This window comes from Gouania willdenowi, chromosome 21 (assembly GCF_900634775.1).
Source record: "Gouania willdenowi chromosome 21, fGouWil2.1, whole genome shotgun sequence".
In the NCBI taxonomy this organism is placed as follows: domain Eukaryota; kingdom Metazoa; phylum Chordata; class Actinopteri; order Blenniiformes; family Gobiesocidae; genus Gouania; species Gouania willdenowi.
The window spans coordinates 6613311-6625686 of NC_041064.1; the positions used below are offsets into that span (position 1 = coordinate 6613311).

Genomic DNA, 12376 nt, shown 5'->3' on the forward strand with positions numbered 1-12376 from the left:
ACTGTATTATTATTTATGGCATACATATAGCAAAGACACTGGTAAAATAATAGAAATGTCAGCTTTCAACTCATGAATCTTAGTTGTTGGATAAACGATTAATTTAGCGATTATTTTTTTCAATGCATCGATTAATCTAACAATTAATTTTTCCAGTTTGATTCAAATTGATTCGATCTCCCCATTAATTGACTAAAAGTAATTTATACGTGTTGATTTACGTATCTAAAATGAAGAAAAAAAAAACATGAATTAACATTGCAATGTTTTTTGCTCTTCAACTCAAAATTCCAAAATAAAGTTCAAGTAAGAATATAAAAGTACAAAATAATGCATTCAGAGTCAGAGGTAGCATTCATTAAAAGAATAAAAAGGCAATGGGAGCCGGCAGCCCAGAATTTAAGATTTATGATGAAAACACACAGGCCGAGCTTACTGAAATAAGTGCATCTTTTAATTCTTCATTCACATGAAAATAACAACTTAAAGTAATTCTCTCTGCCACTCACATTTTTCTTAAACTTAAAATTCTAAATGCTAATACAGAAAGTGCTTTTCCAACAAAAAAACAAACTTTTTTTTACCTTAAGAATAGCGTGTGTGTGTGTGTGCGTGTGCGCGCATGTGCTGCATTGCTGCTGCCGTCCGGTCACACCCGGCATAAAGGACGAGGGTTACGGGGAATGGCTACTGTACCTTCGACGAATGAGTGTGTGCCTTCACTGCCTTGTACTTTTGAAACTCGGAGGAGCCGCTTGTGTTAGTTATTCTCCGGCGCCGCCATCTTTGTTTTGGTCGGACGATGCATCGGCTCGCATGTTTTGCATCGACGAGTGCCGTTCTCGTTCCCGGCCCTAGTCATGATCAGTGTTGGATGTTTAAAACTAAATATATTTAAATACAAAATTCAGAAATAATTGTAAAACTATGTAAAATGCATTTTTATCTGTTTTGTAAAAAAAAAAAAAAAAGAAGGTCAAACTATTTATAGAATCAGAATTTTTAATTATCAAGCTCAAACAGGCCAAGAGGAAGGTCATTTGGTTTTGACTGACAAATATAATGTCATGAACTCCTTGAGTGGTTTTATTGTGCCCGATGTGTTCATGTCAGGGTTTTGTTTTTTTTTTGTTTGTTGGTGGTGGTGTGGACTGTCGGAATTCCTTCTTTCTGTCTGTAAGAGTGTAACTAATCCCAGCATCCTCAGGGAGTGAGTACATAAAACACTCAGTGGTTTGCAGACCTCGGTGGCAGCCAGCGGCGTCGCTTAACCATTAACGCTTCACTTCTATCAAACAAAAGCCATATCCTGCATATCTCTGTTTATCGAGCAGAATAAATGCATCAAAGACAATCCTGCAGGAAAATAAGGCATTTGAAGAAAGTTTTCTGGGAGACAGTGAGACATGAAGGAGTTTTTAACCTGCCACACATCAGTCAGGAAGCTTCACTCACACACAGCTTTAGTTTTTATTTGAATCATGAATAATATGTTCCCCTAGTCTTCTGCATCAAGACAAAGTTTAGGATAATAATATAAAAAGATAAGGAATGGTTTCTTTTGTTCCTTCACCTACTTTCCAGTTTGAAGTGATTCCATTTTCCAGAGGTGAAAGTAATGGATTACAAGTACTCGCATTACTGTAATTAAGTTGATTTTATGGATAGTCGAGTAGATTTCTGAATCAGTCATTTTTCTTGTACTTAAGTGCGTTTTAAAATAAGTAAAGTAATTCATTACATTTCTACATCCAGCGTTTTCTGAGTAAATTATAATTTATAATTTTTTGTGATTATTTTTTCTTTCCGTTTGAAGGGCTGGACGATTATGGCCAAAATGATGATTACAATTATTTCGAACTAGATTTTAATCACCGTTAATCGTCCTGTTAGGCAAAACATCTGTATTTTTTTGAACTACTTTTTAACAAACAAAATGTGAACTGTTTAGAGTGCAAAAGAGCAAAAGCTTTAAAAGAGTAAAGCGAAGGATTTGTAAATATTTCAAAATGTTTGTGTGTCTTTTCAGGATCTTACACTGTTGTCTTCATCATCGTTGCAAAGTCAAATTAAAAAAGTAAAAAAACTAAATCGTCATGATAGATAGATAGATGGATAGATGGATAGATGGATAGATAGATGGATAGATAGAGCCCGCATTTTAAATTTAAAAATGAGTTTAATTTAATCATGGCGTCCAAAATCGTAATCACAATTGAAATTTGATTAACTGTGCAGCCTTATATGAAGGCATATTGAACATAATCCATATGTTATTAGTTGTAGCATTTCTGATCAAAGCCCAGCCACTTTCTTTGGTTCAGCTATAGTTAGAGCCTCAGAATTACTTTTTGAATTGAATTTATTGGTGATGTCTTATTTTATAAAAAATATTTCATTTTGACAAAACCTTTATTTTAAACAGATGCCTTTGTGGAAAATAAATTAAGTTCCAAAAAGTTCCTCTTTGAGTTTCTGCATGAGATGTTTACTGTATGCAATAATAATAAATGTGAGGGGGTGAAAGTAGCCAGTAACTTTTACTACATGTTAAGCGAAATCAACTTTTCTGTGCTTTAAACATCATAAAGTGCTATATGGGCTTCATACACATGCCCAAAGTGTTTTTTCATTGATTCCCTCAATCGTTAGTTAGAGGGTGATTTGCTCCTTTCTTACTGCAGGGTGAGCACAAACACCTCGCTCCAATTTGATGACGTGTTCTCACTTTGATGACAAATTTGACACAGCACTGATCTGGAGAAGCTGCTCCTCCAGGAAGCTCTCTGCTGTGATTGACATGTAAACAAACACCCACGAAGGCGAGAACTTCAGTGTCCTTCGCGCAGTGCTATGTATGTATTTTCTACAGTCTATGTATGTACCGGTGAACGCCCCGCCCCCACGCTCTGTCTCGTGTTTATAAAGCAGCATGAGCTCAGCTACGGAGTGGGTGGGAGGAGGGCGGGCCGTCCTCTGGCCCTACGTCACTGTGCGGGGAGGAGGAAGTCAGTGTCCTGTCTATAGACACGCCCACTCATGAATATCAAGAAGTAGGCCACAAATCAGCCTGTTTGTGTCGAGTTGCTCAGTAAGTGACTTTTCAGAGGTTAAAACTCTGGAAAACAGGCGAGTTTGGGAAAATAAACCTCAAATACTATGTTTTTATGATGATATGGGACCTTTAAGCTACTTTTTACTTGTGAGTATTTTATGTATGACTTACTTGTATTTGAGAACAAATTCAGTCAAGTAAGAGTACTTTTACTTGAGTAGAATATATCAGTACTCTTTACACCTCTTCCCTTTCCTGATTCTTTTCCAGTCTTGACTCATCACGTGTTTAGAACGGTTAAATTCACTCAACTCCTTTTCTGCCGACGCCCCAGCCTCCTGTGATGTGACCCTCGTCACTGAATCCATTTAAAGGGTAAACGCATTCATTAGGGTTCTCCATTTTCTTTCCCTCATTTGCATAATTTTGTTTGGCAACTGGAAAAAAAGGCCATTAACAGCATTCATGACACACTTTGTAAAACACAGCGACGGAGGTGGATCGATACTTTGTTTCAACATCTTTCCCAATGTCTGGCTGCAGATCAGGATGTGTTCACTGATTCTACATCGTGCTGGAGTCTTGTGGTGCTGCTATTAGTCCGTGATAAGGAAACGCCGCCGTGGTGCTGTCTCTTTTGATCTCTGAGGGACACATTCACCCGATCAATAGTCTTTTACTTTTTTTTTTGTTGTTGTTGCAAAGACAAGATTGATTGCCAGTTGTTGCCTCAGGCTCAATACTTCACATGCTCCTCATTATCTATCTATCTTATACTATCTTGTCTTATACTATCTTGTCTTATACTATCTTGTCTTGTACTATCTTGTCTTGTACTATCTTGTCTTGTACTATCTTGTCTTATACTATCTTGTCTTATACTATCTTGTCTTATACTATCTTGTTTTATACTATCTTATCTTATACTATACTATAATATAATGCAAGAAAGGTGTGTGTGCTTGTGTTTGTGTGTATGTGGAGCGAATTTATCCCACGTGGTGCCTGTTTGATCGGAAACTTTGTCAATGGCTTCCAAATACCCCGAGTGCGTGCATCTGTTATTTTGGAGTAATTTGGTCATTTTCAAATGTTTATTTTAATTTAATTTCACTTCTGGACGGCTCAGAAGTGAAACCTATTCAGCTTTTGACCTCAGTGTGTGAGGGGGCGCTAGCGCACCATCTGTTCAGAGACAACTTCCAGCATCCGGCATCCATCTTGATCAAAGTTCATCTGTTTCGCCATCAATTGTTACTCATCTGTTGGCATCCACGTTAATCAATCGGCAGGGAATGTTGTAAGTTTGTTATTGTCACTTTATGCCTGTATATGATATATCATTCACTATTTTGTTAGTATTGTTTGTTAAACTACGTGTTTGTTGAAGATGAACCAGCTCCATGTAACCAGCAATTGTATTGTGTGTCACAGTTTGCTAGAGCGGAAACGTGGGACGTACTATTCTGGTAAGTAAACATGCATGTTTATCCATGAACACAGCATTATATGGAATCAGAACAGTATCATAATCAATGAGCTCTTGCAGGGTTTTTCACGAACGCACATGCTTTGTTTCGCAGTTGTATTTCAGATTCTCAAATGCACGCGATCTGTTTCACAAATATATATTTTATGCAAACTTGTAATATAAATTCTGAAATGCACACGCTCTACTTCACAAATATTATTTTGAGGCACACTTGTAATAAAAATCCACAGATAATGCAAATTGCTGAATGTGCATTTACAAACTGCTTCTGTGCTGTGAAACCTCGGTGCATTTGTGAGAGAAATGTGTGTGGTGACTTCTTAGACTGCACTGACTCCACGGGTCAACGAACGTCACCATTGGCTGATAAAACTGATTGACAGATTCATCAGCCAATCAGGTGTGTTTGCTTTCAGCCCATCATATGGCTTCTTACATATCAGTAGCTCTGTGGAAAAAGTGTATTGGACTTTAAAAAAAAAAAAAACAGTCATTGCACTGTATTTACATCAGATATTTGTTTGGACCAGCAGAGGGTGCTGGTAACCCAGTGGTCGGTTGGCATGCAGATATTCTTGCAGTGAAGAAGAGATGCTACGCGCTAGCACACAGAGCTAATAGAAAAACCTGACTTTTATAGATATTAACATAATATTACAGATATTATTTCGGTGCTAAAGGGCTAAGGAATCAATTATGAATATGTTTAAGAGTAGAAGGCGGCCAGAAAGAGAGTAGTAGGAGATTCCGCCCACCGCCTACGCTTTTGGACAAGAAAAGGATAAATACATAGCACCCTCTGCTGTTTTAAAAAACTACTGCGATATGATATGTACGATCAATCGTTACATTCCTAGTTACTGATGTTCTCATTGTATTATTAGCATTGCTATATTATCATTACTTTATCATTATTTGATATTGTTTATTATTATTATTGTTTTCATGGTATTATATTATTTTGTGATTGCAATTACTACTAGTACAGTGCCCATCGGAAGTATGCAATTATGTGGGAGCTTAAGTAGAGGTTTCATTTATGGTCAAATGAGTATGTGTTTGAAGGTTGGATGTACAAAGAGGTGTACATACTCTGTACTCTGTCATGTTATAAAGGGGTTTATTTAATATTGTCACTAAAACCTGAAAACATTTGCAAATATATCAAGCCATTGTCAATCTTTACTTCATACACAACTATGATACACCAGTTAAGTCAACTATTCATCAGCATGCATGGCTATGCTGTACTTCCCCGAATGAGTAAAATAAAACAAAAAACTAGACAAAATTTTTACAAAAAGCGCACAAAACGACAACAGAAATACATAAAGATATACAAAAAGGCTCCAAGAACACACATGACTCCAAAAAACATACATTACAGAAAAATACACCAAACGACAACAAAAATATGAAAATGACTCAAAATACACAAAACTAAATATTTATACACAAAATGACAACAGAAATGCACAAAACTACACCAAAAAACATACAAAAACACGCATAATGACTCCAATAAACATACATTACAGTAAAAAACAGACATTTATCTTGCGCACGTCCCATAGAATTAAACCAGGGAAATTGCACATGCTATTTTACTTTGCACCCGCAAATATACCCCGTTATATTGCTACAGTTATTTTTATGCCCATAACTGACAACTCTACTTAAGCTCCCACTATATGAATACATTCTTCCGACGGGCACTGTACTAGTTGTTTCAGTTAAGCATTCTATAGAGATGTTGTTCAGGGAGGCATTAGAATGCAATGACCTCTCCCAACTCACCGTTACAATTATACCATAGGCAGGGGTAGACTGGCAGTTTCCGGTATTATTTTTTTGAACGAGTGAATGGAGGCAGACATGGTAATCGGTGGTTCAAAATTGTCCAAAAGTGGCAAAAACGTGGCAAGAAAAGAGTGTCAAGTGACTAAGATGGGCAAAGAAATAGAAACCAGGTGGTATGTAATGGCAAAGGGTAGCTTGAATAGGCAAAATGTGGAAAACAATGGTGAAAAAGGAGGTATTTATTGGGCAGAAGTTAGCCTATTTGGATGAAAAGTGGCCAAAACAATGAAAGAAAACCCAAAAATTGCAAGAACTTGCAAAAATGGACAAAAAAGGGATATTTATTGGCCAAAGGTCGTTAAAGTCTAAGTGTTTTTGAAAAGGGGCAAAATGGAAATGGGAAAAAAGGGATTCAAAAGTAGTTTTTTTGATTAAATGGACTTAGACATAGTAACAAGTGGCCAAAAATGGTCCAAAAGTGACAAAAACATGGCAAGAAAAGAGTGTAAAGTAACTAAAATGGGCCAAAAAATAAGCAAATAAAGAGAACCCAGGTCATATATAATGGCAAATGGTAGCTAGAATGGGCAAAATGTGGCAAACAATGGTGAAAAAGGGCAAAAATGTGGATCAAAAAGACATAAAATGTTGGAAAATTAAACGTGGTATTCATTGGTTAAATATATTTAAGAAAGGACAAAAATTGGATAAAAGTGTCAAAGAAGAAAAGTATCCAAAGTTTTTGAAAAGGGGCAAAAATGGGACAAAGGAAGTTGTGAAATGGAAACAAGTAAAAAGGGTTCCAAGGTAATAGGTAGCCAAAAATGTGGCAAGAAAAGAGTGTAAAGTGACTAAAATTGGGCAAAAGCAGTCAAGTGTGGCCAAAAATGGGCAAATAAAGAGAAACCAGGTGGTATATACAGTAATGGCAACGGGTAGCTTAAATGGGAAACATGTGGCAAACAATAATAAAGTGCACAAATGTGGAACAAAAAGAGGCAAAATGTTGGGGAAAAATCAAACAAGTTGGCTTATTGGGCTAAAGTTAGCTTATTTAGATAAAAAGTGGTAAAAAAAAATTCAGAAATGACTAAAATTGGTTGTCAAAAAGAACTTGCAAAAATTGACAAAACATAAGGAACAAAGGGATATTTATTGGCAAAAGGAGCTAAAGTTTTTTTGAAAAGGGGCAAAAATGGGACAAAAGAAGTTGTATCATGGAAACGGGTAAAAAGGGGTTCAAAGATTCCCTCTTAAGTTTTTCCGGGGGAATAATAAAGATTTAAAAAATGAAGACACAGAGAGCCACATGATGAGCATCACTGACTTGCCACAAAATGCCAGGGCTGAATTTTTGTCCCTGGGCACAGATGTGAGCCGTGGCTAACCTTTGACTCCAACTTTTTAAAGAGTGAAGAAGTGAAGAGGCTTGAAGCGGAAAGGGAAGAAGGAACCACGGTAAAAAAAAAACCACGGGAAGTTGCAACGCGCGCCAGTGAAGAGGAAAGAATCACAATGTTACCTACTCATGATTTATTAAGTGCATAGTTCCTATTTTAGCCTGGTTGAAAAAAAAAAAAAAACTAGAGTTTCTGTTCTGAGGCTGTGCATTGCAAGCCTGTTTTTTTTCTTTCTTAATAGTTTTTTGACAGCTGTATTAACGCTGATAAGCAAGACTGTGGGTGCTGATCAAGAGGCGAGACGAGCGATCGGAGCAGTAGCCGCATGGCAGCAGCAGCAGCGCTGTAGTCACAAGGAGCCGTGGCGGCAGTAGCAGCATCACTATCAGTCACAGCTCAGGCAGCAGCGAGAGCAGCAGCACCAACAAACTCTCTCCTCTCTTCTTTTTCTCCTCTCTTTTCCCCCAGTTGCTTCCTGCGCAGCGGACGAAAGCCAAAGGAAGTAGGAGGGAAGTGATCCAGGGACTGATAGCTGTCATCAAGAAACTCAAAAACCAAAACGCAGACCTGGCTGCCCCCATGCCTATCGAATTTGTTTGCAAAATCAAATTTGCAGAGGAGGATGAGAAGCAGAAAAACCAGCAGGATGGAGACAAGGAGAGCCTGATCGAGGAGAGCTGTGCACCTCCAGCCAAGGACTTGGCCGGGTTCGCCAACTCCAGCTCTTTACATGGAATTAACCACATCTTCGTCTCTGGCCGTCTGGGCATCCGGCAGACTCTTTGGGCTCTTGCCTTTTTAACTTCTTTGGCACTCTTTCTGTATCATACGGCTAAGTGTGCCATCTCTTACCTGGAGCATCCTCATGTCACTGCCCTCAATGAAGAGGCGACCCCCGAGATGGTGTTTCCGGCCGTGACCATCTGCAACATCAACCGCTTTCGGTTCTCTGCCCTCACCGACGCTGACATCTACCACCTGGCTAACTTGACGGGGCTGCCCCCGAAAAACAGGGACGGACACAAACCCCACGACTTGATGTATCCGGCTCCCGACATGCAGGACATCTTCAACAGGACGGGCCATCAGTTGGACGAGATGCTCATGAGCTGCAACTTCAGCGGACAGAACTGCTCAGCCGACGACTTCTCTGTGGTGAGTAGGGAAGTTTTCCCAAAGTGCCTGACTCATCCTTCTAAATATGACTCAGCCCTTTTTCTTTGGCATTCATCAAAAGTTTTTTAATCCTTTGGAAACAAGTTTATCTTAACATTAAAAACCACTTTGTCACCTTGTGTCTTTTGTTCATACAAAACTACCAGTGAAAGTAAATTAAGTAGATGCTTCTGTCATTTCAAAGTCTTTTATGAGAAAAGGATTTAAGCCTGTTTCTTTTGACATCAAACACAGGTCAGTTTTATGTTTCACTTTTCAAAGGGAACCACAGTTTTAATACCACCTCCAGCTTCAGTCGCTCAGAGAGGAGGGCAAGAAAAGGAGCTGAGGTGTGCCTCTCTGTCCTTTTTCTCTCTTTCCTCCCTCTCTTTTTATTGCAGAGCAGCCACTCTCTCTCTCTCTCTCTCTCTCTCTCTCTCTCTCTCTCTCTCTCTCTCTCTCTCTCTCCCCTCATCACTCATGTACCTTTTGAAGGGGAGGAGTTATGCTTCTTCTACGCTGTATTTCAGTCTTCGTGCTGTTAGGATTAAATATTTAAAGACAGACATACATGATTTTTGCATTAGCCAGATTGACTAAAAGGAATGAAACAATTTCTGTGTGTGTGTGTGTGTGTGTGTGTGTGTGTGTGTGTGTGTGTGTGTGTGTGTGTGTGTGTGTGTGTGTGTGTGTGTGTGTGTGTGTGTGTGTGTGTGTGTGTGTGTGTGTGTGTGTGTGTGTGTGTGTGTGTGTGTGTGTGGAGAGAGAGTCAGAGGAATGATCAGGTGGCAGAGGGAGAGTTTGTGCATGCGTTATGTGCACGATTTATTAAAGCCACTGTCCTTGCAGGAGATGGATTTCCTCGTCTTCTCCTGCAGGATTTGCAGCGTTCAATTGGTTGTAGTGCTGATAAAGTGCAGGTGCCAAGTCTTAATAGGGTTTGTTGTCCATTGATATGCTAACCTTTCAGCGACCCTATAGCATTCCTTCTTATCACAAAGATGCCACTATGTGACGAGTGATGTAGCAAATTAGCCTATGACATTTTGGTGCTTCTCGTTTGATTCATTTAATGTCATCGGAGAAATTCAATTTTCTAAGTCAGCCAAGCAGACGACTATATGTTGACTTAAAGCTGCTACGCCTGATGATTTTGTTAATAAAAAATCACAAAATAAATAAAATCATAGTATAGGCCTCATTTATCAATGAATCCAGTGGTTCTAAAACTTTTTTGTGTGTTCCCCACTTTGAACAAAGATGAACTATCAAGCCCCACCTGCGCCCATTGACCATTGATCCCCAAAATAATTCTGGAACAAGTAACATCATATTTCATAATAAATAAAAAAACACTATATTAAACTAATCTTCTGCATAAAAAACAAATGTAAAAATAGAGGAAATAACAGAACTTTGTTTGCAATCTGGGCCAAAAAGCTTGAGAAAACAAAAAAAGAAACTAATGTTTTAAGTCAGCTCTTGAAAGTTTGTTTATTGTCCCGCTCCATGTGAAATACATGCCAACTTAAATTATTATTTTTGCACTTAATAAAGTTACATTTTGTTCCCGGTCGCACATCTAATGCTAATGATGTTATGCTCTTTCTTCGCGTGTACGCATTTGGTTTAGTGTTAATGATCTTTATTGTCTGTGAAGAAAGGCTTTTAAGAAGATTGGCATACAATTAAAATTTCCTCCTGTTTGTCGCACCCCACCTGTCCTACCTCCATTCCCCACCAGGGGGGGCGTGCATAGATCATCTGCTCAGAAAAAAGATGTAAAAGGTTGAAATTGACGCTTTTAAAATTAGTTTTTTTAATCTCCACCGTAAATGCTTCGCTTGTTGTAATTGTCAAGCATTGCATTGTGGGATGTAGCATGCATGGAAGTGTTTTTACTTTATTCTAATATCACAGGGAACAAACTACAACAAAATTGTGTCAAGAAGGAACAGGAGAAATCAAGGAAAGAATGAAGTAAAAACACTTCTATGCATCTGTCTACGGGACTCAGCATCCCACAATGCAATGCGCGAAAATGTCAACAAACGTAGATTTTTAAACCTCAATTTTTTATTTTTTTATTTCCTTTTTGGAGTAAATGATGTTCGATTCATTGATCTAAGAGGAATACACTATAATTTTGATAAAATCATAGTATAGGCCTCAGTGATCATAAATCAAAGATTATCTGCTTGAAAACAAGTTGAAATAGCTGCTTTTAAATGTCTATCTTCACTGTAAATGCTCTGTTTGTTGAAATTTTAACGCATTGCATTGTGGGATGTGAGGTTGCGGAGACATGTGCATGGAAGTGTTTTTACTTAATTCTAATTTGATAAACTACAACAACAATAGTGTCGAGAACAAACAGGAGAAATCAGAGTAACAAAGTAAAAAATACGAAACACTTGTATCCGTCCATGGGACTCCACTACCCATAATGCAATGCATAAAAATGTCAACAATCTGATACAAAAACTACTTTTAAGCAGCAAGTTTAGACTTTTTTCTTTTTTTTTTGGAGTAAATAATGTTGGATTCATTGATCTATGAAGAAAAGACTATGATTTTACCTAATGAAAAAAATGTTAAAGATAGCAGCTGTAAAATAAACTGAGATGAAAAAGGTTCAGATGAGAGCAAACCTCCTCATCAGAGCTGAAAAACAGAAGAACAATCCTGAATGTCTTAACCCAACATGCAGGTAGCATTTTTTTGACAGCAATGCCATGTGACACTTGATCACTCACTCCTCGCTGACTACAATAATTCTGACATCCAGGAAATGTCGGTCCTGTGTCAGTGGATGAAACATCCTCGGACACAGGCTGACTTCATTGCACATTAGGATCCTGCTCAAAGTCGCCGAAGCTTCTGTTTCCTCTCTGTCGACTATGTGATCTGCATTTTCAGGCGGCTGTCAGTTACATTTGTTACAGGCTACTTGCTGCTCCACGCATGACAAATCACTTACTCTGAGTCCTGGTGGGAAACACAAGTGGGGAATGCAGAGAAAGGAGTGACTTAGAGCTGTGGTAGGCAGCCTGAGACCAGCAGCGTGCTAGAACACACACGCTCCTTCCTTTCTGCGTGAATGTTTAAGAACTACAAATCACACACCATTTATTCCCACAGGAAAGTCATTATAGCAGGTGATGTACAATTAATCACATGAAACACACGCATGCACTCATCGTGGACTTGAACACGGAGCTGTTATTCTTCCTCTGATTGGACTTTCCTTCAGGGTCAGAATGGCTTCTGTTTTTTTTAAAATTATTATTACGATTGGCTGCATGGATCTGTAGTTCTTATGGAAATGACATTACGAAAGAAATAATGGACATTTGTGGATTTCTGGGGCTTCTCCAATAGCATGTCATATTAAACCAAGAGCACTCAGAGCGCAAACCTTCACACAGCACCAAATCTCCTCTGTCAGATATCTGCAGTTATCCTGATCAGTGA

At 38.5% G+C, this 12376-nt stretch overlaps 1 protein-coding gene across 1 annotated transcript in view; it reads left to right on the forward strand.

Annotated features, from left to right (window-relative positions):
* Positions 1–8127: 8127 nt before the first annotated feature.
* Positions 8128–12376, forward strand: part of asic4a (acid-sensing (proton-gated) ion channel family member 4a) — a 141458-nt gene continuing 137209 nt past the window's right edge. The window contains exon 1 of the mRNA XM_028436086.1: positions 8128–8902. Coding sequence (XP_028291887.1) covers positions 8327–8902 — 576 coding nt within the window. The 5' untranslated portion in view covers positions 8128–8326. The remainder of the gene's footprint in view (positions 8903–12376) is intronic.